The 27,359-nt window shown below is 42.6% G+C and overlaps 1 protein-coding gene across 2 annotated transcripts in view; it reads left to right on the forward strand.

The window, feature by feature from the left end:
- The window catches only part of ptch1 (patched 1), a 53,564-nt gene that overhangs the window by 17,997 nt on the left and 8,208 nt on the right, over positions 1-27,359 (forward strand). For both annotated transcript variants that reach the window (XM_040156314.1, XM_040156313.1), the window contains exons 3-18: positions 2,367-2,556; positions 2,959-3,028; positions 3,231-3,322; positions 5,124-5,322; positions 5,461-5,582; positions 7,923-8,070; positions 9,540-9,671; positions 9,917-10,072; positions 10,758-10,856; positions 12,252-12,377; positions 15,792-15,910; positions 16,522-17,206; positions 18,158-18,467; positions 19,692-19,834; positions 25,005-25,188; positions 27,048-27,328. In XM_040156314.1, the coding sequence (XP_040012248.1) occupies positions 2,367-2,556; positions 2,959-3,028; positions 3,231-3,322; positions 5,124-5,322; positions 5,461-5,582; positions 7,923-8,070; positions 9,540-9,671; positions 9,917-10,072; positions 10,758-10,856; positions 12,252-12,377; positions 15,792-15,910; positions 16,522-17,206; positions 18,158-18,467; positions 19,692-19,834; positions 25,005-25,188; positions 27,048-27,328 (3,056 nt within the window). The remainder of the gene's footprint in view (positions 1-2,366; positions 2,557-2,958; positions 3,029-3,230; positions 3,323-5,123; positions 5,323-5,460; positions 5,583-7,922; positions 8,071-9,539; positions 9,672-9,916; positions 10,073-10,757; positions 10,857-12,251; positions 12,378-15,791; positions 15,911-16,521; positions 17,207-18,157; positions 18,468-19,691; positions 19,835-25,004; positions 25,189-27,047; positions 27,329-27,359) is intronic.

Below are 27,359 nucleotides of genomic sequence, written 5' to 3' on the forward strand. Positions count from 1 at the left end.
AAAGTGGAAAGAGTAGTAGGAGAAGAAAAGAATTTTCCTCTACATGTGTTCATCTCCGCACACATGTAGAAACTTACTGAAAATGGATGCATGTCTTTCGCTATACCTGTGTTCCCATTTTTCCCCTTGGCATTTCAGTTAAGCTAAACCTCGGGCCAGCTTTGCCTTTGAGCCTTGAGTGTACCAGACAAGTCGACTTGTTAGTGCACTGTCAACGTGCGTCGGATCTAAATCAGGTCCATACGTGCTCTTTTGAAGGGAGGGTCGGTGTAACATAGCTGTGTAGCTGGCCTAGCAGTGGAAAGCATGTCGCTCCAGTTAGCATAGGCCTGCTATTAATGATGAGTATTATAAACATGCCTTCAGACAGGATCAGATGGGAATGCTGTTTGGGTCCAGAAAAAAAGAAATCAAGTGTGTTTTCCTAATGCCCCAAGACATGGCCCCCTCCCTCCCCGTTCTATTGGTCTGACTGGGTGGTCCAGCCCAGCAGAACAGGCATGCTTATGTTCAATTTTAATGCCATTACAAAGGGCTGAAAATATTCAATCTATGCCTGCTGTTGCATGAATCGAATGGAATTGTTAAATTGGATTAAGGCATAATAAAATTGTACAGATTTTTCACACAGTTAGCTCTCTCATTGGGCATTTTTCATGTTGTGTGTGTGTGTGCATACGTGTGTGTGTGTGTGTGTGTGTGTGTGTGTGTGTGTGTGTGTGCGTGATCAAGTGAAAGACAATGACTATAAATTGCCCGAGCTTTCACTGAGTGCTCAGTCACTGATGATGAGAGGAGTCAAATCCTCTGCTTGTAAATCAGACACAGATGCACTGAACTGAAGGATGCACATGCCGGCACACGCACAAATCTCAGGCTGAATTGAGTCTGAAACATTAAAAAAAAAAAAAAAAAAAAAACTTAATTTTATATAGCTTTAAAATTTGTGGGCCACTTTTTTGTTATTTGTTTGACTGAAAATTTGAGACTTTGCCCGTGCTTGCATGACTGCATTTGCCTTCGTTTGTTTGTGTGTGTGTGTTTGTGAGAGAGACTTTGCCAGACTTGCCGTGGATGTACTGGGGTGGAGCAGGGCAGCTAAAGGGTCTGAAAGGCTGCTTTTGTAGCTCAGGCTAGCTGAGAGCTTAGAGCGCACGCACAGGGCTTAGTCCCACCACGATACTGGGAGCAAAGCCTGGAAGAGAGCCTCTCTCTCTTTATCAAACACACACACACACACACACACACACTCACGCTGTCACACATATGCAGTCAATGTGGTCTGGCGCTGCTGACTTGTTAGCAAATTTGAGTAGAAACATTGAGCTGTTTTTGTAAAATGTGGATTTGTTGGAGTGATGTTACTCTTCTAGATTCAAAGGAGTTAGGATGTTAGGCATTGCTCTGGTACAAGCTCACTGTAAACAAAGTGCTTTTGTGCAAGATACAAGTCTGATAATGTCGTGGCCTGGCTGAGCTGTCTTTGGTTTGCTTTGCAGAAAGAACAGAGGATCACGTCTGGAGTCACAGATGTTTTAGCACATGATGCTGCTTGTGTGTGTGTGTGTGTGTGTGTGTGTGTGTGTGTGTGTGTGTGTGTGTGTGTGTGTGTGTGTGTCTGTGTGTGTGTGTGTGTGTGTGAGAGTGTGAGTGTGAGTGGTACAGCTGTGTTCAGGCTGTCTCACCTTCTGTCGGTTTTTAAAGAATATTTGCTCCTTCAATATGCTGTGTTTAGGGCTCATTATTTTCAGTTAGTAATGAACAAACTGTATTGAAAAATTTAGGTTAGAAATTTTAATATTTGCATTTATTTACAATACACCTTTCTGTACACTCCTGCGTCAATGCTGTCTTTACATCACGGTCCACAATGGAAATAAGTTAACATGTGTGACCCTGGGTTCTGTCTCTCATTGTGTCAAATAAACTAAACTGAATTAAGTTTTTAAAGTAGCGTAATCATTTCTTGATTTTACTTAAATCCTTAGAGGGACTTTGGGGCAAGTTCTCCCCAATTTTCTCTTTAGTAACAGATTAGTGATAAAAAATAAAGATTGTCTTAACTGTTGAAAGAGTAATTTATTTACTGCAAATTGTGGCAATCAGCGTCTTCTTGCAGTGGAAAAATAACTTTTGGGAGCACTGGGACATGGAATCTTTGTTAAAATCTGTTTATGCCTCCTTTTTTAAAAAAGAAAAGAAGAAAAAAACGTTTAAAAGCTGAAAATGATGAGCCTTAAACGTACTAAATAATAATCGAATTGATCCAATACAAATGCATCTATGTACAATAAGAGTGTGTTTTGGATATTTGCAACGAGGGTTCAAATATGTAAGCTTAAACACATTCACTCTTCTTTGTTCAGTTGGTGGGCGTGTGAACCAGGAACTGAAGTACACGCGACAGAAGATAGGCGAGGAGGCCATGTTTAACCCTCAGCTGATGATCCAGACGCCGCGGGAGGAGGGAGCCAACGTACTGACGGTGGAGGCACTCCTGCAGCACCTGGAGTCAGCTATCCAAGCCAGCAAAGTTCATGTTTACCTTTATAACAGGTGACATGGTTTTGAATCTTGTCTTTTTGTATTTAGGCATCATATTTTGCAGTTCTGGACATTTCAAGTCAAGTCAGTTTGACTTTCTATTGGCATTGTGTCAATGAGACAAATCTTCCAGTTTGTAGTTTCTGATCTGTATTGCATTACATTCCACTATATGATCAGCTGTGGTTAATATTTTGTCCATCTCATCTATGTCCATGTATGCAGTATATACAGAAATAAAACATTCCTGTATATCTGTATTCAGTTGTGTTTTTTGGCTAGTAGTACCTCATGATGACAAAAGAGTTATTACTGTTTTTTTTCAATCATTCTCTAATCAGTCTAGCCCGAGTGGCGCTGGGTCTTATATAGGCATGACAAAAACTAAACAGAAACTCTTGTTCTCCTTTTCAGACAATGGAAATTAGAAAATTTATGCTACAAATCAGGAGAACTAGTCACAGAAACTCATTTTATGGATCAGGTAAGATGCAAAAGGTTTAGTATGACTTTATGAAGTCATTTTTATTAGGACTTTTACTTTCTGGAGTATTGAAACATCACCAATATAATCACTACTTTTGGTCTCCACTGCTTTTTTTCCTGCTGTCAATGTGTGTGTGCGTGGTTGTGTGTGCGTGTGTGTGTGTGTGTGTGTGTGTGTATGTGTGTGTTTATCTAATTAGATCATAGAAAAGCTACATCCCTGCCTCATCATCACCCCTTTGGACTGTTTCTGGGAGGGAGCCAAGCTTCAGTCTGGAACGGTCTATCTCCCGTAAGTATACAAAACTCCTTTTTTACCAGACAGAATCGGTATTTTAAGAAGTTTCGGCACAATCGCAATATGCCAACACAGCATATTATTAGATTGACCAATCTCTTTCAAGCATTTTCAAGTCAAATGATCAAATGCTTTTTAAGAAAAATCCTAGTTCGGCACATGTAGGGCTTTCATCACCATGAGGCCTGTTGGCAAACTGATTAAAATGATGTTTTGGGACAATAAGATCTTGTACTCTTAGCTCATGAGTGCTAGTTATGAAATGAGTGTATATGGTGACAGTATCAGTATGTTCAGACTGTTTTCAAGACAGAGAGAGCAAGGAGGAGGAGATCTGGATCTCTAGATCTTGTTTTTACCCCTTTAGTAGTGGCTGCCCAAACACGCTCAACCCATCCAAAGAGACACCACAGAAGAACAAGAGTGTGTGTGCATGTGTGTGTGTCCTGAACTCGTCCCCTCTGAAGGCTCTATTGTAGTGGTTGCTGGCATGCGTATCGCTGGCGATAGTTTCTCTGCAGCCCTGGGCCTCACACCATTGTCTGGCCCTTCTGTTGCTAATGGCCTGCTGCTACAGTAATATTCAGCAGACCCTTACCTCTGCATGTGTGTGTGCACGCACATAGTGTGTGCCATTGCCATCAGGGCATATGTGTGTGTTTTGTCGATGTGTGAAAGTGTATCAGCTTGAGCCACTGTCATCAGAGTACGTGAATGCGTTTATGTGTGTGTCGCCCATTGGTCTCAGATGGTAAATAAGGTTTTTACTATGTTCTGGTTGGGAGGCTGGGAATAATAACCCAAGCCTGGTTAAGCACATACAATGTAGTCTGAATGACAGAGAGAGAGAGTGATTCAGAGAAAGAGAGATTGGAATGTGTGAGGCAGAGAGAGCATAGAAGGACAAGGACTGGTTTGGACCAGGAATTTAACAATGTGCCATTGCATGATGGGAAATGGTCCCCATTTATTGCTTTTTGTCACCTAGCAAGAAAGAGATCATTTTGTGCTCTCAAAAATTTGACTTTTTGTTGAGATCAAATTTGGAGGTAAGTGGGGGTTGTGGGTTATGTCCTCTCACTGTCTGTCTCCCTTTACAATTCTGTCATCAACTGGAGTGTCTAATTAAACAAGTGTCCTGCACCAACACTATTTTATAGAATCTAATCAGCCGAGCAATTCTGCTTGCCTATGAACAAAGAAACCACCAAACATAACACATACTGTACTGCAGATAAAACAGTTGATTAGATTCGATGTGGAGGTTCTTGCATCTTTTCTTCCAGTTCTTTTTCACGGTTTTGGACATCATTTCCGTTGGTTATGATAACTATACTCATTAACGCTATTGCTGAGATCTGGAGACCCTTCGGTATTGCTACAACAAAGTTCAACTGGGCAAGAAACACATGCACTCAATCAGACAGGATTTAAATAAGACATCAGTAAAACAGATTACCCACACCACTTTATTTTGAGGTAAAACCAAAAGTGAGCAGAGCCAAAATGTTTGGTAATAATACATGGTTCGTATGGTAGGTTAAAGTTGAATCAGGTAGTCAGTCTGTAATCTATGATAGATGTTTATGATGGACAGCTTGAGCAATAATCTATCAGTTCACTTTGATTTTCTCCTCCAAAAAAGTTGGGTTAATTTAAATTGGCGAGTACGATCTTGCTGTTACCAGTAGGAAAGATATTTTACTAAAAGTGCAAATAAACTTATCCTTGCAATAGATTAAACACAGTTGAAGTCATGGTGGAATTATATTCTTATTTACTTTTAACTTTATAGAGGTAAAAACCCTCTGCAGTGGACCAACTTTGACCCTAAGGAGTTCCTTGAGGACTTGCGAAGGGCAAAATTCCCCGTAGAAGCCTTTGAGGACATGTTGGAAAAGGCAGACGTTGGACACGGCTACATGGATAGACCCTGTCTGAACCCTGCTGACCCCGACTGCCCCCTCACTGCGCCCAATAAGAACTCAACTAAGGTAGGCACACATGTACAGTAGGCTCAAGTTTTGGCTTGGAATGTCTGTGTATACATGAAAAATTTATATGTTTTGATAAAACAGAACGTCTGTAGCTGCTGACAGTTATTTTCCTGCATGTTGCTTTTATTGCACCAGCCATTCGATGTGGCACGGGCCCTGAGAGGCGGCTGCCATGGTCTGTCCAGGAAGTACATGCACTGGCAGGAGGAACTGATTGTAGGAGGGACCACCAAGAACGGCAGTGGACCCCTGCTCAGGTAACATACCCACACTTGCACATACACACCCTCATAAACACTGCTGTGATCACTACAGCACTTATTCTGGAAAGAGTGTGTGTTTTTTGTTCTTTTATGCGCTGCGAAACGGCACATGCATGCGCGCGTGTGCGCCGTGTGCTGTAAATCTTGCAGTCATTAGCAGATTCCAATGAAATCTTAGAGCTACAGCTGTTCCTGCTCAGCTCCGGCTGCTCTGCTTGGACACTGCCCACTCATACACACACTCACATGTGCACAAAGTGATCTATTGCCTGGCTAGTTTGTCCAAATACACAGTGATTTGAGGTACATGATCTCAGTTCCAGCACAAGCACCAAGACAAAGCTTATAGATTATGTGTTATACCTATGGACATATATGCAGTTTTATGTGTGCAATAAGCCGTATGCCCTCCACAACAGAACACATTACACAATTACTGTATTACACATGATTTTTCTGTAAATATAAAACATAAAATATACACAATTTGTTTAGCAATAAGAAACTTCCTTTAACAGGGGAAAGCTACTCAAATTATCCAACATTTTGCTAATGGGCCACTTATTTAAATGTTAAATTGCAGTTTGGATGGTGCATGCACATTCATGTACACACAAAGGCAAACCAGCACACATACATTCACACACATACTGGTCACAGAGTACAGTGGGGTGCGTTGTTTGTTTTGTGGTTGTGTTTTTTCCTGGCAAGATTGGGTCATTAGGGTGTCTCTGCGTGCCTGCCTGCCTCGGCGCGCGCGCGTGTGTGTGTGTGTGTGTGGTTTAGCTGCTCTCTCCACTGGGCTGTTACTGCTGGCACTAAATTTCTACATCTTGTTTACTAACTGCCACCATTAACTTGATTATCACCATATTACAGAGATCACATTCATAAAAAAAAAGGGACTAGCTAATGTCCGCTCCTTTGGTTCAGAAAATTGGATGATTTTGAAAATACATATGCCGACTTGACTACTGTTCTTAAGTTGCGCCCTTGTCCAAAATAATAATTGCTGTTTCAAATATTAATATTTTGTGCCATTTTATTTCCTTGTGTGTACTGAAATAAAAGCAAGATGTGAGTGAATATTTTTTAAGGCTTGTTGGCTCAGGACTGACACCATCCCTGAGGAGCACACTGGGCAGAAACAAGGTCACTGCTGTCTAGTACTGTATATTTCTATGGATATCTTCCATTGCCATCCCAAATCAGTGCTAAGATCATTAGCAGCAATGCTAGATCAGCTTACCTGCTAAGTAAATGATCAGATGTGCAGAAGACGGAGAGAGTGTAGAGTAGAGTGGGTGGTGGGTTTAGAGTGGGGGCAGTTTGTTTTGAACAAATAAAAATGTGTGACGGGTAGAGTGATTGCATTTTTGATTTTACTGTTGATGATAATGATTGTAATAGCATGTCAATGAGTAGGGAAATGCAGTCTCCACATGTCTAGCTGCACTATGAGCTGGCATATATTGGTTTAGTTTTTGGAGTCTGTTTTTTCAGTTTATTGACTAAACAATTAATCAGGTAATCAGAAAATAATCCACTGATTTCTTGAGGTAAAAACAATGGTTATTTGTAGGCCAAGTATGAATATTTGAGACTCCTGAACAGGTAGATATTTGTGCCGTTCAGTGGCAAATGAAGCATGTCTTGTGGCTGTGGGCATCTTTATTCTTGGCTCAACAGTCAAATCAGATGGAACAATATTATGCTTAAGTAGCAGATGTGCTTAACACACCATTGTTTATGATAACTGTTATACAATGTGCTCCAGGTTCTGTTTTTAATGTATTTGTTACCCCCCCCCCCCTCTTCCTTTACTGGTTAAATTAGCACCATCTGTGTTCTGAGACCTCTGGATAAGAAATTAAGTAGATTTTGAGTTTCTAGCCTTTTTAGTTGATGGATTTCTGGGATTATTCCATCTTCTCTGCTTCTCTCAACTCCCTGTTTGTTTGGTGTTCCTGATGGACCTTGTTATTTTGAAAAATAACCAATCTGGGTAGCCACAGGTGTTCAAAGCCTGCACTTCTTGTCTAAGGACTGAGTTCTAATAACCCAAAGCTTTTCATACTAGCTGGTGATGGGAATCAAACAAAAATACTAATTGGTTTGTCTGGGATTTCAGAAACCAAGTTACCACCCTCGTTGATGTTCTTTGCACAATCCAGGAAGCCAGCTCATTTCCTTTTTGATCTCTCCGTGTAAACTTGATGTTGTCAGTGAAGGCTTGCACCTCATTGACCTCTTCCTTTTTGTTCTGCCTCTTCCATTCTTTCCATCCTTTCGTCCCTCTCACTCTGCCACCCTCCCTCCTTCCCTTCTTTCCAGTGCCCAGGCCTTACAGACCATGTTCCAGCTGATGACTCCCAAGCAGATGTTTGAGCACTTTCGGGGCTACGAGGATGTTTCCCACATCAACTGGAATGAAGAAAAGGCTGCAGCTATCCTGGAAGCCTGGCAGAGGAGATACTCTGAGGTAAGGGCCAAAGCACTCTGAAATGAGAGAGGGAGAAAGAGAGATCCAGAAAAGAGGGCAAGGAAAGAGAAAAGGGGAGAGAAATCTACCCTAAATCCTCTACAACCACACTGTAAATCACTGGCCGGATACAGGTGAACATGGAAAGGCCCCATCTAAAGCCCGGGCCCCTGATAGATACTACAACCACTGTTGGTGTGTGGTAAAAGGCTAAAGCTTCCATCTCACTGCTCAGTAGAGACGAGCCATAGAGCAACAGGGAGAGCATGTCTGGAATACATTAGGGGAGTGCTGGATATCTCTCTTTCTATCTCGTTCTCTCTCGCTCTCTCTTTCACGTATTCACGCGCAGACACATATGCAAACACACTCAAAAGTTCACACACAATTGCTTTCCCAGCTGTGGCCCCATTGGTGGCTCATGTGTGACATCATCTGGTCTTTGTTTTGGGGGCCCCAACCTCTGTTCTACATGGTGTGACCTTGTGTGGGTGGGTGGGTGTGTGTGTGTGTGTGTGTGTGTGTGTGTGTGTGTGTGGGTGGGTGGGTGGGTGTGTGTGTGTGTGTGTGTGTGTGTGTGTGTGTGTATACAAGTGCATGTGCGTGCACCATTCATCTTGGGGCCCAGGAATCACTGATAGAAAAGAGGTGTGATCATTTATTTGATACAGTGTTTTTATCAGTGGAGTTTATAAAAGAGGGAAAAGATGCCAAATTGTGTTCCTGTGTGTGTGTGTGTGTGTGTGTGTGTGTGTGTGTGTGTGTGTGTGTGTGTGTGTGTGTGTTTGTTTGTGATTGTGTGTGTGTGTTTTTGGTGTTCTTTATGCACGATTAGGCGTGTCTGCAAGAATAGTATGTGTATGCATATCGGCATGCAATTGACACATGTGCGAGTTCACACGTGGGTGGGAGTGTGTGTGTGTGTGTGTGTGTGTGTGTGTGTGTGTGTGTGTGTGTGTGTGTGTGTGTGTGTGTGTGAGATCTAGTGCGTGTTTCCTAACGTGTGTCAGACAGCATTGCTCCCTGCTGAGCAGTAACTGCAGTTCAATGTTGAAGCCATCTGTCTGCCCTGACATAGTGAGAGGGGGAGATGATGAATCATTGTACTGCACAGATTCTCCTCCTACAACAGATTAACACAAGCAGATTAATTGCATACGTGTTCTTCCCGAAAATCAGACAGTGTGCAAGGGTGAGTTTATTCATGGAGAATTGGTGCTTATTTTGCGCTGTTATATTAAGGGAAGAATGTTGTGGGGAGGAATAAATTTTATTAGACTTTATTGTGTAGAGACCTGCAGTGAAAAAGCAGCATCTCATTATAAATAAATAAACACAATATCCGACGATTTAAAACAGGGAGTCATGGCTGAGTAGTCATTAAACCTGAACTTGAACTTAGATCATCAGATACTTTCCCTCTCTTTTCCTCTATCTACTAGTTTCTGTTTGTCTCTTTCTCTTTCTAGGCGGTGCTGCAGAGTGTGGCAGCAAATTCGTCTCAAAAGGTCTTGACTTTCACCACCACCACTCTGGAAGATATTCTCAAGTCTTTCTCTGACGTCAGCGTCATCCGTGTTGCTAGTGGATACCTGCTGATGGTGAGAACAGAGCCATAAAAAGGGAAAAAATGTTTTTGGAGTTGAGTCGTTTTAAAATTTTGCATCATATTTGAGAAATGCATTTTGTGAACAGCTTTGAGCAACCAGGGTCAAGGCCTGGATTGAAGAAGTCAAAAACAGGATATAGTCATCAGTTAAAAGAGGAGGGAAGATGTTTAATGATTGACTTACACACGCAACGTGTTGATCAAAAAATGAATTGTTTGTTTGCTGTTCATGTCCAGCTGGCCTATGCGTGTCTGACCATGCTGCGGTGGGACTGTGCCAAGTCTCAGGGAGCTGTAGGGCTGGCGGGAGTCCTGCTGGTGACACTGTCTGTGGCAGCTGGCCTGGGCCTCTGCTCTCTCCTGGGCATCTCCTTCAACGCTGCCACCACACAGGTGACTCACACGCATGCCACTGGACAGACACTCTGGTCTGTCGGCTTGTAAATGTCAAGACCTACCGATTCACTCTCAAAAAAGACACTAAAATGGGCTTTATGTTGGGGTTATAAAATCATAAGATTGGACTAGAATCTGCTGTATATTATAAGCTGGTTTCGATACCAAACCTTGTACTTTTTTCGATACCTTACTTTAAAAAACATAAACATTGATTTAACAAAAGAAATTCTCAAATCTTAAATGATGTCTAAACACAAACAGTTTTTTTTTACATTGCGTAAAAATGGCAGAACTTTTATTTAAATCAGAAACTGTCTGATAAGTAGCAAGTAAACAAGATTATGAATCCTACTGGACATTCAATGCCAGTTTTTGATACTCAGTGTTTGGACACACTTTCAGTACAAAAAAAAGTATTTAGGTTTGATACCCAACCCTAAAGGCCACCATATCATAAGCATATTAATATGGTGTAATGATTAATGCAATGATACAATATGTTTATCACTGATGCCCCTTGATTATACAGGATCGGAAATATTGTCAATGGTGATTTATGGTTTTAGCGGCTCTGCACTTGTAATGTCTACCCCCGAAAAAGCAAAAAGTAAAATGGTTGCACTGACTGTGTTATTCACTGTGGCTTACGAAGCTCATGAAGTTTGTGTGTGTGCTACAGGTGCTACCCTTCTTGGCTCTGGGTGTGGGAGTAGATGATGTCTTCCTCCTCGCTCATGCCTTCAGTGAGACCGGACAGAACAAGAGGATCCCATTCGAGGTGAGGCAAACACTCACACTCGCCCATTCTTACTCACCCTGTTCCTGCCCCTCTGCTATCTTATCTCCTCTATAGAGGAATGTGTGAAAGCTTGTCTGTGCCTGTGATGTAGCATCAAACAGCCCATGTGCCACACACACAGCCAGCTTATCTAATCTCCACATTAAATGTGTTCCTTTTTTGAAAACAGAACGACAACGATTACTGTCTGTATTAGATAATAGATTCTGGTTTTGCGTTAAATGTCATATTTTATGTTTGTCTTCAAAGCTATTGTTGTGGATTTTTTGTCAGTAGTTGATTATACAGTTATATGTATTATCTCACCTAACAGCCAGACTTTCAGAATTTTTTCAGTCCGCATCAAACAGTTGGATGAATATTAAGCCGCTGGCCTAAATAAATGCCCATGAGTGGTTCTGAATACTTGTCAGATATGTATAATGTAGTTTAATAAAATAAAAGTTTAAGACAATAAAATATAATAAAAGTATTTTGTGTGTGCACAGTGACTCAAAGTGTATATTATTACAGTAGCAAGAAGATTTTCCTCAAAAGCATATGAAGGCACATACAGAATTAAATGCAACAACAAGAAAAACAAACTTAAATAAAGTTTAAATTTCTGCAACCTCACATGAGCGTGTGTTTGTTTGTCTGTGTGTCTGTGTGTCTGCGTGTATGCGTGTGTGTGTGTGTGTGCGTGTGTGTGTGCGTGTGTGTGTGTGTGTGTGTGTGTGTGTGTGTGTGTGTGTGTGTGCGTGCGTGCGTGTGTGGAGCGGGATAACTTTTCATCTCCAGACGGGGAAAACACAGGCATGTATTTGCTTGTTTTTGTTTCCCCTGCTTCCCTTCCCTTCTAACCCTTGTCTCTATGCCTCCCTCATCCCCCAGCTTCCTTTGTGTGGCTGAGATGAAAACTAAACAGAGCTGAACCTGATCTCTCCTGTCTGACAAACACACAAAGATGCACACGCCTGCAAACACTCCCTGTGTGGTCCTGCACGTCCTCAAATCTTCATACAGTTGCCGCCAGGGTTGTGTGCATACTTATTGCTCCTCTCTGTGTGTGTATTTACTATAAGAAACAGTAAAAACAAGTTGTTCAGCAGCAACGGTTTCACTAAAAATTGATTTGTTTTGATAGGCAGCAGGTCATTTTCTTCTTTTCTCGTTTTTCCTCCACACTTAAGAACAAAGTAGACAGGCCCAGGTGGATTATCTAAGTCCTTCAGGGCGTCAAGAAACATTGCAATCACTGTCAGTCATATCATTATTCTTATAATTGTACATTATCTCAAGTATTACACGTTTGCCTATGGCTAAAATCTGATCAAAAGAGTGTTTAGTTTCATTGGTTTTCCTTTCATCTGCTTCCCTCTCTGTCTCTGTCAGGACCGTACGGGTGAGTGTCTGAAGAGGACGGGGGCCAGCGTGGCTCTCACCTCCATCAGTAACGTCACAGCATTCTTCATGGCAGCCCTCATCCCCATCCCAGCGCTCAGAGCCTTTTCTCTACAGGTATTCCCGGTAGTGAGCGTGTTTGTTTGGATGTGTGTTTGTTTGAGTGTGTGTATGTGAGAGGGAGTTCAGTTGTGTGGGGCCTCTCTCTCACTAATAGTCCTGTTCCAGTCCTCATTGGCTCCAGATTTCTGCAGACTGTAGTTTTATTGATTTCATTCATCAAACTGAAAGTGTGTGTGTGTATGAGGAGGAGTGTGTGTTTTGTTAAATCCATCCAGCCCTTTCCCTCCCTCTTTTAGTCTGTTTAGTGGTGGGCCCGATGTCTGTCCAGATTGTGGCTGAGGTCCATGTAACTGAATCCCTCTGCATGTGTGTGTGCGTGATTTTGTGCGTGTGTACTTGCATATCCTCACACTCGTGTATGTGTGAGTGTGGAGAGTTGTAGTATCTGTGTGGGAGGTTTGAAAAGCAATGGTCTAGCTTTTTGTGTGTCTGTGTCTGTGTGTCTCAATGTGCTTGTGTGTGTGTGTGTGTGTGTGTGTGTGTGTGTGTGTGTGTGTGTGTGTGTGTGTGTGTGTGTGTGTGTGTGTGTGTGTGTGTGTGTGTGTGTGATTGCGTGCGTGCGTGCGTGTGCGTTTGTGTGTGTGCACGTGTGTGAAAAGGTGGAGGGATCCAGTGGGGAGCTCTGACTTCGCTAACATCTGTCAGTAATTATAGACGTCACCAGAACAGTGAAAACTGGGAAGAAAGAGACATCTGTCAGTCCGACAAAATGATTCCAATAATCACTTACTTGTTAATTCAGACAAACACTCACTCAGTCACAGTGATACATACTGTAAAGAGAAGATAAGGTCAGATTAAACCTTTGATGACTCCTGCATTAAGGCTTTGCAGCAGTATAAGAAATAGACGGACACAGCAAGAAAATAAAGTAACAGAAACCAATAAGGGTCGCACAAAATGGGTTTGACTGACATATGAGCTTGGTGATTGGGTCACTGTTGGACTCAATACCGGGTATAGACCAATCATATTGGCCTATAACAGCAGCCTGTTGTCACTATTTTGGATCCAGTGTCTGTTGTTGGGTATCATATAACATTCTATGTGCTATTTGTCCAAAGCTTTACTTAAACTGTGTTATGCCTTTTTAACAGGTTAGATTTTTTTCTGACTCCTTGGTTTGTGCACAGCATATGGTGTAACACGGTCTTGTCATTTGTTGGTGCAATAATAGTAAATAGAAAGTAGGTGTAGATGTACAGTAGGCTTCACCCGGCTGGGGGGAGGGGCGGCGGTAGCCTTGTGCAGAAGAAGAGGGCACCAGCGGGATCCCTGGATACTGTATATATAGCGGTGGGGAAAGTCAAGATTTTGCTAATAATCTTCTCGGAAAAACATTGAAAGCTTGCACAGTTTGTCAGCTACCAGCAGCTAAAGTGCAAAATCTTTTTGCATTGGCGTTTTAGCCCCCCCCCCCCACTCTTTCTCTCATACATACACACACACACACACAGACACAGACACATATATATACACACAAAGACTGAGGCAAGATGTCACCACAGAGAGTACAATATTAGCATGTGTGGATAGATGGCTTTAGTACAGCAAGTCTGTCAAACATGATCCATTTACCCCGTGGGTCTTATCCATGCAGCCTCGTTTTATAAACACACATGCACGCAAATACAGATGCTTAGAGACAGGTACACACACATGCGTAACACACACACATGCACATAGCAAGCATACTTTACTCCTGGTTTTGTGACTGGTGGAGGGCAGACTTGCAATAAAGTAGACGATCATGCTGATCTTTTATTATGGAGCACGGAATTATACGCACACACATCACAACTGCAACTAATGGTACTCATCTCCCAGTCTTGTATCAGGGAAGAGATATGTGTTAGTGTGTGCGTGTCTCTTTATCACCATTAAAAACTTCCTGTTGTCGACTCCTCCGTTGTTTCATCTCTCTCTCTCTCTTTCCTCCGTTATGTCTCTAGCTTCCCTCCATCAGTACGAACAAAAAAAAAAACTGGAATCTTGTCCAGATAACACTGCAAAAACATACACAGGAATACACACATTCATGCACGGAGGACAGATGCGATGATAAATCTCCCCACTCAGGGGTCAGCTAGCGGTTGCTATGTGCATGTGTGTCTGTCTGTGTGTGTGTGAGTGGAGTCATACTGTATCTGTCTGGACATGAGTGGGCCAATTGAGAATTAATTGTTCTACTCTACTTACAGAGGTTTTTTTCTAACATTATCTCTCTTTTATCTCACATTATTTCTCTCTTTTGTTGACTGAGTAGTGAGCTGTGGAATGAGGGAGGGCGAGGATGTGTGAGTGTGTGTGTCTGGTTGGTGTTAAGGTGTGGTTTAAGTAGGAGGCTGTACAGTTTTTTTAAACTGGCAGCAGATACATGTGTATATGTACATTTTTGTGCGTGCGTGCGTGTGTGCGCGTGGGCGTGCGTGTGTGCGTGCGTGCGTGCGTGCATGTGTGTAAGGGGTGTGTGTTGTCTTTACAGCCGTAACGCCTGCTCATCACCTCAGGCCCTGCGGGCCTCCAACTTCTTGGGTGGTCTGGCACACACACGGGATATTGTGTGTATGTGTGTGTCTGTGTATGAGTGTGTGTGTTTGTGTGTGTAGTGGTCTGGCAACTACGCAAAATCCAGATTTTACTCTGGGCAGGGCCCCAACCTAACCCCAACCCCCACCCTCTGTTCCAGTGCACCACCTTCAAATACTTAACCACAACACTGTACTGGCTTCTATTTTACACACACACAGACACACACAGACACACACACACACACACACACACACACACACACACACACACACACACACACACACACACACACACACACACACACACACACACACACACACACACACACACATGCCTCACTTTTTCTTTGCATACTCAGGGTTTTTGTCTTGAAAGGAATTGAAAATGTGTCTAAAGGCAATTTTTCCTTGAAGCCATCTTATTCAGTTTGTGTTATTTTAAGGTATATTTAAGATTTCCCAGTCTTTGTCTTAAGAGACAATAATTCTTTGAGGCCATACAATATCCTCACAATCATTTTGCAATTTTGAACTAGTGCAGGGGAGGAGATGCAGGAACATTACATGAGATATACCTTTCATTACATTCCATTACATTTTTACCTTACCATTTGAGGTTTTGTGTTGAAAAAATGTTCTGTTTTTACTTTTTTGCTTCTGGTGGATTTTATTCTTATGTAACCACCTTTTTGAAGCTGCAGTTGCTGTAGACTTTATCCCACCAGAACTTTCCGTACGTTCTGTCACCTACTCTGTCTCCTCCATCACTTTTCAATTGTATAAAAATGACTAAAAATCAATCGACAGCCCAATCCTTTTCTTTGATGAAAGCCACTTTTTCCATAAAATAACATGATGTTCTCTATGTTTCATGCAGGCTGCAGTGGTTGTGGTCTTTAACTTTGCCATGGTACTGCTTATCTTCCCCGCCATCCTCAGCATGGACCTCTACCGACGAGAAGACAGGCGTTTTGACATTTTCTGCTGTTTCTACAGGTGTGCACACACATACAGGCATACACAAACAAGTTCTTTAATTTCTGATCAAAGTTATTTCTTTTCTGCTCATTCATTGTCCCTTTTTATGTTTCCTCTGTTCTCCTCTCTGACAATTAATAACTTTTAAAACACAGCTATATCTTCACCTTAATCCCTCTCTGTCAAAATCTAATTACTGTTGTATGTTTCTGTCTGCCTGCTTGGTTGATTGATTGTGACTATCTGTCACAGTCTTTATTAAACTTTACCAGTCTTCCTGCCAGTCTGGGCATGTTTGGTACCACAGCGATTTTACAGATGTGCACACACACTATTAAATTCCCTTGCTGGGTCTCAGCTCTATATTTCACGCTGCTGGCAGAGAAAAAAAGAATACCAACAGTAACATAGGGCTGATAGTGCTGAGGATTTTTAACGAATTTAATGCAGTTCATCTTAAATACTAATACATTATTTTGCAGAGACTTTAACCATAACCTTGAAAGTTATTAACCATTTCACGAAATCTGATCATGTATGTGTTAAAATTTCCCACTGTTTAGTCTTCATATATTTTCTTCCACACCAGTCCATGTTCTGACGTTTTTCCACTTTCTTTATCTCTTCAGCCCATGTGCCAATCGTGTGATCCAGATCGAGCCTCAGGTGTACCTGGATGGGGCAGACGGGAGTCGCTACAGCCCTCCCCCATCCTATCGCACCCCTCCTCCCTCATATCGCACTCCTCCCCCAAGCTACAGCAGCCCCCCTCCCTCCTACAGCAGCCATGGCTTTGCCCAGCAGACCGAAATCACCATGCAGTCCACGGTGCAACTCAGGACAGAGTATGACCCCCGAACTCAGGCCTTCTACACCACAGCTGAGCCCAGATCCCAGATCTCTGTGCAGCCCATCAATCCAGCTCCGACTAGGAGCAACCCTAACAACGACTATTACAGCAGCAACACCAACCGTAGCAGAAGCAGCAGCAGCAGCAATCACGGCAATCTCAACAACAACAACAGTGGGAGCCGAAGTAACGGGGGATCTAGAGGTTCTGCTCCGTTTTCCAATCATCATCCTGCACCTCCGCCTGTTGCCCCAACTTCAAGTGCTAGCTCAGTTCCTCAGGGCGATGCAGCCTCATCAACTGGCCAGAGCCCAGAGAACAACAGCTCCACACGGGACCTCTTATCCCAGTTCGGAGAAGCCTCGCTGGGCCTGCGCTGCCTTGAGCCTCCTTGCTCCCGTTGGACCCTGGCTTCTTTTGCTGAGAAGCACTACGCTCCGTTCCTCCTGCAGCCCACCACCAAGGTTAGGTTTAGTTTCTCCGTGTGTTTCTGTGTGTGTGTTTGTAGAAAAGAGAGATGGAGAAAGGGATTCAAAAGCTTCTGTATGAGCTAAGAGTGTGTTTGTGCTGACTCACCATGGTGATAATTAAATAGGAGAGTTAGTCACCAGAACAAATAAAGTAGTAGGAGAAAATCTGGGGTGGAGTTGTAGTCAAGTCCTATCTGAGTCACATACAAACTCACACACACACACACACACACACACACACACACACACACACACACACACACACACACACACACACACACACACAGACACACACACTCACACAGTCTGACCTCAGTCTAGTGGGTGGCCTCCCCTTTGTAAACCTTCCAGAACTGAAATCATGTGGTGACCTGTGCTTGACATTATTAGAAAATGTGCCTTTTCATCATACTGTCAAGTGTTTCTTCATATTACCAAATTGCTTCATGCACTTCTCTGATGCTTTAATCCAATACTCGCCTTATTGCTGAATGACTTAAAGGCAAAATCAGTATTTTTAAGACGTGGTCCAATTTTCTTATTTTTTTGGGTATCATGGCAACTTTACTCCAGTGGAAGTCTGATGGGGCAAGAAACGCAAGTGGTCAGATGATCAGACAGGCTGTAAACAGGCAGACAATTTAGCCAGATTGTTAGGAGCTAGACTTGCTCCATGCTATTTTAATTTTGCACTTTCTTTGTTTTGGCGAGTTTTGTGAACAATTCCTCCAGTGCATCTTTTGGAATACGTTGCTAAAATACACCTTTAGATTATGCATGTTATCCATATTTTTGCTCTCTTTCAGAATATGAAAATATGAATATGAATATGGTTTAAGCAGTAATTAGTGCAAGTTGATACTGTCCTGCCATCACTCTACTGTATGTAGTGAACTGATTAATCGATTGAGGTTGAAGTTCCATCTTCCATCCTTCTGTTTCCAGGTGGTTGTAATCGGGCTGTTCCTCTGCCTACTGGGAGTCAGTTTATACGGGACCACCCAGGTGAGGGATGGCCTGGAGTTGACAGACATCGTACCCAGAGAGACCAGCGAGTACGACTTCATCGGTGCCCAGTTCAAGTTCTTCTCCTTCTACAACATGTATGTGGTGACGCAGCGGGCTGATTATGCCCAGAACCAGCCGCTGCTGCACCAGCTCCATCAGAGGTTCCACACTGTTCGTTACGTGTTGAAGGAGGACAATGGACAGCTGCCTCGCATGTGGCTTCACTACTTCAGGGACTGGCTACAAGGTAAAATTTAACTTTATATGTAATTACCACCCCAACCAGAATTAAATTGGATTTGGTCACAACCTCTTTGTCATGATTGACAATAAAATGTCAATATTTTGTTATTAATATCTAATTTTATATCACTTTTTCAGAATAGTTCAGGCATGTGAATAATTTACTTTCTTCTGAAACAGTTTTGATATCAGAATTTTCTTCTATGTTTTGACACAAGTCTGCAAGAAACAAGATGCTGGGCAGGAGTTCAGAAGTAGGTGGGATTGCAAAATGGATACTGGAAGTAGCTGATTAAAGTCACTTGTGTGGAGTTGATGGAGGAGGGTGAAGTGCAAGGCCATATTTTTATATTTAGGCTTAGGCAATATAGAGTATGTTAGAGCCTTTGGAAGTGGAAATAGTTGCAGATAATGCTGGCATTGTACAGTGGCACGCAAATACACTCATCCAACTTAGACTAGTGTTGCTTGTGCTACTTTTTTGTCATTTTATATTAACATTTTTTAATCAAAAACCTGAAATATTTTGGTATATAACAAGCACCACACCACTGAACAAGAATAGTGCCACTTAACAAGAATATTATCTTCCACATGTCAGCCCAGTCCAAGCATGGGTTCATTTCCACTCATTGACTTACCCCTAACGATAAAACAGATTGTTTGAGTCTGTGTGTGAGCCAGCTGGGAACCATGCAAAGAGTGTGTGGGTGAGAGAGAGAGAGAGAGAGAGAGAGAGAGAGACAAATGTGTCTGATACTGCTCTCTGCAATGGTGGGACAAATTGGAGCCAGACAGGCCAAGCAACAAGACCAAAAACATCTCCCACAGACGGACCATAGCATGGGGCTTGGGGGAGAGACAAGAGGAAGGAGTGATACACGTTTGGATTACAGAGTAGTATAGAGAAGGAGACACATGTTGCTGATATATTCCCTAATGATTGCTTTGAATCAAAAGCAGCCCGTTTTAGGCTTTTGAAATCTTGTTTGGTGGTTGAGACTGGAACCGGGTTATCATATTCATCAATCACGCTTATTATAGGGTAAGAGTTAGGTTGCAGTGTTGTGTTATGTTCTCTTGTACTATGCTGAGTTGTTATGTGTTGTATTTTCTTGTGAACTGGGCTTTGTAAATGTGTTGCGGAGGAGGAATGAAGATAACAGGGCATATAACCTTTTCAGACATCCACATCTAACCAGTCTGTATTGTTGTGGTTTTCCTGCAGGTCTCCAGCAGGCATTTGACAAAGACTGGGAGGCTGGCCGCATCACCCTCAACAACTACAGGAATGGCTCTGATGATGGCGTCCTGGCGTACAAGCTTTTGGTGCAGACAGGACGCAGAGAAAGGCCCTTCAATCTCAATCAGGTTTGTTCCGGATTTAAACTCATGCCAGTTATCCCCACGATTAACAGTGATTCAAAGTTAAGATAGGAGAAAGTGTACACAGACTGGACTGTAATCTGAGGATAGACTTGAGAGATACTGACACCAGTGTCAAAGCTGTGTACTGTATATATGCATGTACAGTATAGGGATGTCACAAGAACTGATAATTTGGTACCAAGTTGATGTCAAAATTTTGAAAACGTGACGGTACTTGTTTTTCTACAGTACTGTAGGTACTATACTGAACTGTACAGTACCTACAATACTGTAGGTACCAAAGGTACCATAGATGTCCTAGGTACTGGAGGTGTGATTCTTCCACGACTGACATAATACCCCTACAAGTGTTCTAGACTGGCGTCAAATGTAAAGGGAAGAAGAAAAAGGAAGGCAGAAACATTAACAATAACAGTAGCGTGTGGAATGGCGGTGAGAAGTACAGGTGCAGCAACAGGTCTACCACGACTTGTGGCAAAAACACACCAAGACTTGTGTATGGGGATATTTTGCCTTTGAGTGGGATCATCGTGGACAAGTAATAGACAACCCAAACCCAGTATCCAAACAGTGACGAAGAGCATTTTGAATGAAAGTTAGAAACTTATGTAAGCACCTCAAAGACGGGAGTCCCGATCTGTACGCAGAATTCAGCATGAGTGAGTTTCAATTGTAACCTTTGTCTTAGCAACATGTCATCAAAATGTTCCCATCCTGAAATGTTAATGTGCGTGACTTAGCACATTGTCTGTGCAGCAGCATCAGTTGTTTTCAATGTTTTGCTGTGGTATCAAATTTGGTATCAAGAATCATAGAATTTTAGTGGCATTTGGTACTGATTACCAAAATTCTGGTATCGTGACATCCCTATTACAGTTTATCTGTTTGTTATATGTCATTGGGGCAGGAAGAGCCACACCAAGCTTAAAAACTGTCTCTTTGTATTTGTCCTTTTCTCTGTCTCTCTATGCTTTGTCTGTCTTCATCGTCTGTCTGTGATGACTCTACTGAGCCCAGGAATTTAAAGCTCTCACTGGGCCTGGAGTCTGCCTCTGAAAAACCTATTAACTCTTCATTTAAACCATTTGTTCTCTGTGTGTGTGATGCACAAATATGCCGAGCCTTTGCAGTGACTCTCCTTAGCATCAAACCTTTCGCTCTGACACTTGTCATTGATTCCAGCCACAGTTGTGAAGTTTGGATGTGAAAGAAATTGCAGCACAACAAAGAAATTCCTGCAAGCCCTAATAAGTCTATAAATAATTTGCCTGGATTCTGAAGCCCCATTGGAAAGAATAAGTAGAATCCTCAAATTTTGATAAATGATGAATTGAGCTGGTTGGCCTCAAAATAGCTGAATGAACTGAACTTTTGAGCTTTACTAGCGTGTCAGAGAAATGGTCAGTTGCTGCATTTAAACATCAGGGCCCACTGAAAATGATGTGACAGCTGTTTTCACAAAAACAATTTGTTGTATGGCGAAAGTTTTAAAGGGCTTTAAGTTAAAATAAAAATCACCCACAAACGAAAAGGAAAAGGTCCCTCTCTTCCCTCCGCTCAATTGAATAATCCACGCCATCATTAATGTGTTATATGGTATGTTACAAAAAACTTTTTCAATACATATACAAAAATTGCCTGAAAAGGTGTTGCTTGTATTATTTGCTCACTGGGGCTTGGAAGTCTGTGCACTCTAGTTTGGTAGAGGGGCTACAGCATCTTGCTGCCCAGTGGTCTGAGTGTAGCGCATGACTTCTGAGGTAGAAAAGCACCCAGATTTGGCAGAGAAGTCCATGACGTTGTGTTTCCAAAAAGTTCTGTCTGCACAGACATTGGTAAAGTTCTTGTCATTGCACCTCAGCTGAAGAGAAAGGAAGTAAGTGATTATACAAAAGAGGTAGTTATCTTAATCACCTGACAAACTCCAGTTCAGCTGTTGAAGTGAGCCCTTTCTCCAGTTTGGCACTGGAGAAGTGTTTGACATCCAACAATGACACAAGTCAAGCTAGTGAGCAGCTGATGTCTCAGAAGGAGGTCCAGAAAGGAACTTAGTGGAAGATCTAATCAAGTCTCCTCTATGTCAACGGAAAGATGCCAACAAGTTGATAATGACAAAGAGTGAAGAGGAAATGAGAAAAAAAGATTATGTTCGTGGGGCTGGGGAAACTTGCTCAGATTCAACAGGGCATCGCATGCTGTTTTTAATTTGGTACCACCACCAAAAAACACACATGGATGCATAGCTGCATTCTTTGGCAGGAAACAGCAAAAACAGAAGATAAAGAACTGCAGAAATATCAAAACAAAATTCTTTGCCAGGATTTTTACAACCCCAAACACAAAACAAACCATGTCCTTTTCAACACTGAGGTCATCTTCCCAAAGATAATCAACTTTGACATAAAGCTCCACTATGTTGTGAGTTAATTTATATTTAGAATTCGTATTTGAGTCTTGAATGTCGTTCATGTCTGCAGAGTGTACAAAAGCCCCCTCTTACATTTTTCTCCTACCCATTGAGCTCCATTGCAGTGGCACACTACTCTTCCCACCCCTTCCACTAGCTGACAGGAAGCAAAGGCAGGCCTGGTGTGCGGCCCTGTGACATCACTTCCTGTGCCCGTGAGGGAAATGCATTTGCCATGAGGCATGGGGGCCGCCAGCAGAGCTGCCTGGGCTTCCCGTGACAGCTTGAAGACATACAGTTGTTGCGTATCCCGCTGTTAAATTCAATCCAGATCCTCTGGAATCTGGCTCTCTCTCTTTCCCCCTCTCTCGCTCTAACTCTCCCTCACTAACTCCTGCTCACACTACAACTCTTGCTCTCTCTGTCTGTCTCTTCCTCCCTCCCTCTCCCTCCCTCCGTGCTCCACTGCTGTGTCCCCTTTGAATGAAGGGAGCTGAAACACGTGGTTTCTTTGTGGCTGCTCTATGTGTGCATTTGTATATTTTGAATGTGTGTTCTGCTTTTTTCTGTTGTGTGTGCACCTACATCAGTAGCTGTTTTTTGTGCCTCCAAATGAGGAACAGATCTTTGCAACCCTGGAAAATTGCAAAGCTAGATGTTTTATTTTGATATGCCACTCCATGGATCCATGCAGAGGTGTTCTGCCTTTGATCTGTGACTGTTAACATTTCTCTCTTCGCTGGGTGACCATTCTTCCTCAAGGCCTGTGTGTGTGTGTGTGTGTGTGTGTGTGTGTGTGTGTGTGTGTGTGTGTGTGTGTGTGTGTGTGTGTGTGTGTGTGTGTGTGTGTGTGTGTGTGTGTGTTTTAAAGTAAGGCAATAGAAAGATACAGATTAGGAGAGTGAATATAGGAGGTGGGTATGGAGAAGAGGCAGAGTTGAAAAGCTTGAAAGTGCTAAGGAAGGCCACACTAACACTATCAAGGGCTCTTTTCTTCTCAGGGTTCAGGTTGGTCTGTGGCGCCGGGCATTCTGGGTACCCGTAGGGGTCAGGAGAAGCAAGTGTGAGCAGCATTTGTACAGATGTTGTGTTATTTTTATAGCTCTACTCCATTTGCTGGGTGGCATTTCCTTCAGTGTTAACAACCAGGTTAACTGCACACAGATGCGCTCAGGGACTCCAGCCAATTTTTTTATTGTTACGCTAACTCAAGCAATTTTTCTCTCCCTACTCCCCCCATCGCAAAAAAACCCTATTCTTTTCTTCATCTACATAACCCCGTGAGTCCAGCTTCACCCCCAAAACACTCCCTGCCTCTGTGAAGAAGGGATTTATGGTTCCTAGAAGGGAGAGTGACAGAGCGGTGTGCTGTAATGGTTTTACTTCTAAGGAGGTAGAAATGCTAAGCTGCACTCCTCTGCTTCCATATGGGAGGGTGAAAGTAACTGCCCTGAGCGAGACAGCCATTCTTGTTGACATACTGACCATAGCCATCACAGACAATGAGTCAAACAGAGCTTGGGAACAATCTGCAAGAAACATGGGTTTGGTCTGAGAGGGATTATAGAGTAAGGAAATTCAAGTTAAGCAATACTGATGGTGTGAATATAGTTCTGAAAAAGGATTTTGGTATCAGTGAGGTTATGTTATTTTGGGAATGACTGTTGGTGTTTTCAATTTTGGGTTTGTGAGCATAAACAAGAGTCTACGCCATGCTAGCAGCTCTGTGAGGCTGTACTTCAGCACAGTAGTGCTTTAAACTAAATGCTAACATCAGCATGCTAACATGCTTACATATTGAAACATAGACAAATTTAAATTTTAACCTGATGGCAGTAAATGAAAAGTATAAATATTTGCAAAGTTATTGCACTTCATGCTGATGGTAACTTGAATGTCTATACAAAATTTCATGGCAATCTATCCAATAGTTGCTGGGATATTTCAGTGTGGACCTAAGTGGTGGACAGACCAACTGACTGACATTGCAAAATGTCAAATGATTTCTTGTCTCACATGTGAAATATCAACATACTGTTACATTTAGAATTAAGAGGACATGGTAGCACATTCGTCAGCAGCAGCTGCTTCTTGACAGAAAAGCACTGCAGGGCCTCCATCAGAAATGTATTCAGAGCGGTCAGGACATTGGGCCTGAGGTTGGCCAGCCAATATCTACTGTATGTAAAGGGAGAAGCCGATTCAGCATTTTCCATGTTTTAATGTGGCATGATAATTCTGGGAAGCTGTGATGAGAAGTACGGGAATTTTCAGAAAGGCGACCAGTGTTTGACTTGTTGATTTTTCTTTGGTTGGAAAGAGAGAGGGACTAATATTTGACTCTTATTTTGAAAGCTGCTCCGTTCTCTCGCACTCATGCATGTGTATAAATAAGCATGTCTGTGGTCAGCTCACCTGTAGAATGTTTTGATACGTCTTATTTCCACAATACCTTTTCGTGTCCAATGTATACTTGAAGGCCGCAATATGATTTTCTATGCAAGCTCCACCTTTCTTTAATTTTACCTCAACTGCACTTTTTCCACTCGCTTATTATTCCATTTACAAATTTCATGATTTGGCTTAGCTCAATATAAATGTGAAGGGCCTAATTTAACCCTCTAAAATGTATGCAAGTATGTGTGTGAGTGTGTGTTTTAAGAGAATACAACAAAGCAGAACTAAATTGTCTACATTAATAGTTATGGTACCATAATTAATTCATCTCCTCTCTTCTATTTGTAGTTGACTCGTCAGAGGCTTGTGGATGCAGATGGGATCATCAACCCCGGGGCTTTCTATATCTACCTAACCGCCTGGGTCAGCAATGATCCTGTGGCGTACGCTGCCTCGCAGGCCAACATTCGCCCACACCCTCCAGAGTGGCTCCACGATCGTACCGACTCCATGCCCGAGACCCGCCTCAGCAGTAAGTCAGCGTGCCATATGGTCAAAAAATATAATACAATTTCAAACAGGATGCCTTAGAGTGTAATGGAACAGAATTTTTCACACAAGGAAGGAAATTTCAATTATAATGTCATTAGCTCCAACAAATGAAGCATTGCAGAAATTTGAAATGTTGAAGTTCATACCTGCTAAAGGGTACAGCTTAATAAGTTGCATTTATTAACTGCTTACTGAAATTTTAAGCCTAAATTTTGTGGGGCTCATTGGACTTTTTTCAAGTTCCAAGTTCCAGAAGACGGCTGCTACATATGAGCAATGTTTACCTCTTGTGGTTTGAGTTATTGCTCCTTGTCTGCCTCTTAGCTTTAAGAGAGGTAGTAGACTTTACTGTACCACTGCAGTGTGTGTGCGCTTGTGTATGTGTGAGATCAGGTTGCAGGGCTAAGGACCAAGACACAGCTCACTGTGGTTCTTCTAATGGTGCCTGTGGTGAATGCCATAATCCTGGCTACCATGGGGCCCTAGCATTATACATACACACACATACACACACAAACATTATTAAAACTCACTGACCCCAAACACTACACACACCCTGTTCTCGTTTCCCTACCACACACACAGACTGTAACTCACATAAAAAAAAGTACAGTCATGTTGTTGTTTGATTCTAGCCTGTGATTTGGTACAAGTCAGGAAGTGCTCCACGGGGGGACGAAAATGATTGGATACCAAGCAGAGCCCGGGTTTGGGTGGGAGGCACAATTGGATAACAAGCAGGAAGTCCTTTACAGGGGGGAATATGATTAGATAAGCAGTGTGAAGTGCTTGGCTGTGCGGGAGCCCCCCGGAGCAGATTGGTGTTGGCTGAAAGCCATCTTGTGTCCTTATGGAAATTTATAGTTGACATTATAATGAGCCAAAGTATGTTAGCAAGTGCTCCTGTCTGACCCTGCCGGCACCGCGGAACATACACACTCCCACCAACACCAGACAGACCAAAAGGTGTTTTTATAAGAAAAAGGATGGATAAGATAGATGGATAGATGAAGAGAGAGAGAGAGAGAGACAGATATATTGGTAGATAGGTAGGTACGATTTTTAGTTTCAGAGTCAGTGTTTCAATCTGCCACATTCAGAAAATGTGTTATTAATTACACTGCAAGCAAAAATCTGAATGAACACACTGTTTTGTTAGCACCAAAGATGACTTCATAGCAGAATGACAGGCAGGTATGCGTGTTTATGCATCTTTATTATGCTTTATGTGGCAGTGCTAACTTTAGGGTGTGGTAATGGTGATGATTCTGACATTGTAATTACTGTGAATCAACGTTAGCTCTGACACTCTGCTGTGTCTGGAACTTATAGGCCCTCATTAGCCTGGCTGGGCCAAAGACCGGCTGGGTTTGAGTCAATGGAGCTCTGTTTCACACTGCTCTGCCCACCCCCGCCACACACACTCACACACTTGCCCACAGATGTAGCTACTCTTGGAACAAAGTTGGATTATAGATGGAAAGCCTTGATATTGGTGGTTTGGCTGAAGAGTCCAAAATTATTTCTGCAGATACACTAAATGATCAGACACTAATGCTAGTTAATAAGGATAGACAGTTATCATCTGCAGATGTCACCGTTGCAATTGTTGATTTGACTTATTACTTCCTTAATGTTCCTCAGTAATGAGTTTCTCTGAATTGAAATTTCATCATCTTGCAAGGCTGTGCGGCTTCCCCTTCCAAAGTGAAAAATCCTCATCAATTTCTGCATGGGGCCTAATAAAAATGATGTGTTGATTACAGTTAAATTAATATCAAGTTTATATATTTTTACCTCCTACAAATTGACCTTTCTTTTCATTGTCTCTCCATCTAGTCCCGGCTGCCGAGCCCATCGAATACGCACAGTTCCCCTTCTACCTCAATGGGCTCCGGGAGACGCCGCAGTTCGTGGAGGCCATCGAGAGCGTGAGGGCTATCTGCAGCAACTACAGCCGTCAAGGCCTGCCCTCCTACCCCAATGGCTACCCTTTCCTGTTCTGGGAACAGTACGTTAGTTTGCGCCACTGGCTCCTGCTGTCCATCAGTGTCGTGCTCGCCTGTACCTTTCTGGTCTGTGCCCTCTTCCTGCTCAACCCGTGGACCGCCGGCATCATAGTGAGTGTTGGATAAAACGAGCAAACAGCAG

The sequence above is a fragment of the Xiphias gladius genome, chromosome 19 (genome assembly GCF_016859285.1).
Source record: "Xiphias gladius isolate SHS-SW01 ecotype Sanya breed wild chromosome 19, ASM1685928v1, whole genome shotgun sequence".
Lineage (NCBI taxonomy): Eukaryota > Metazoa > Chordata > Actinopteri > Istiophoriformes > Xiphiidae > Xiphias > Xiphias gladius.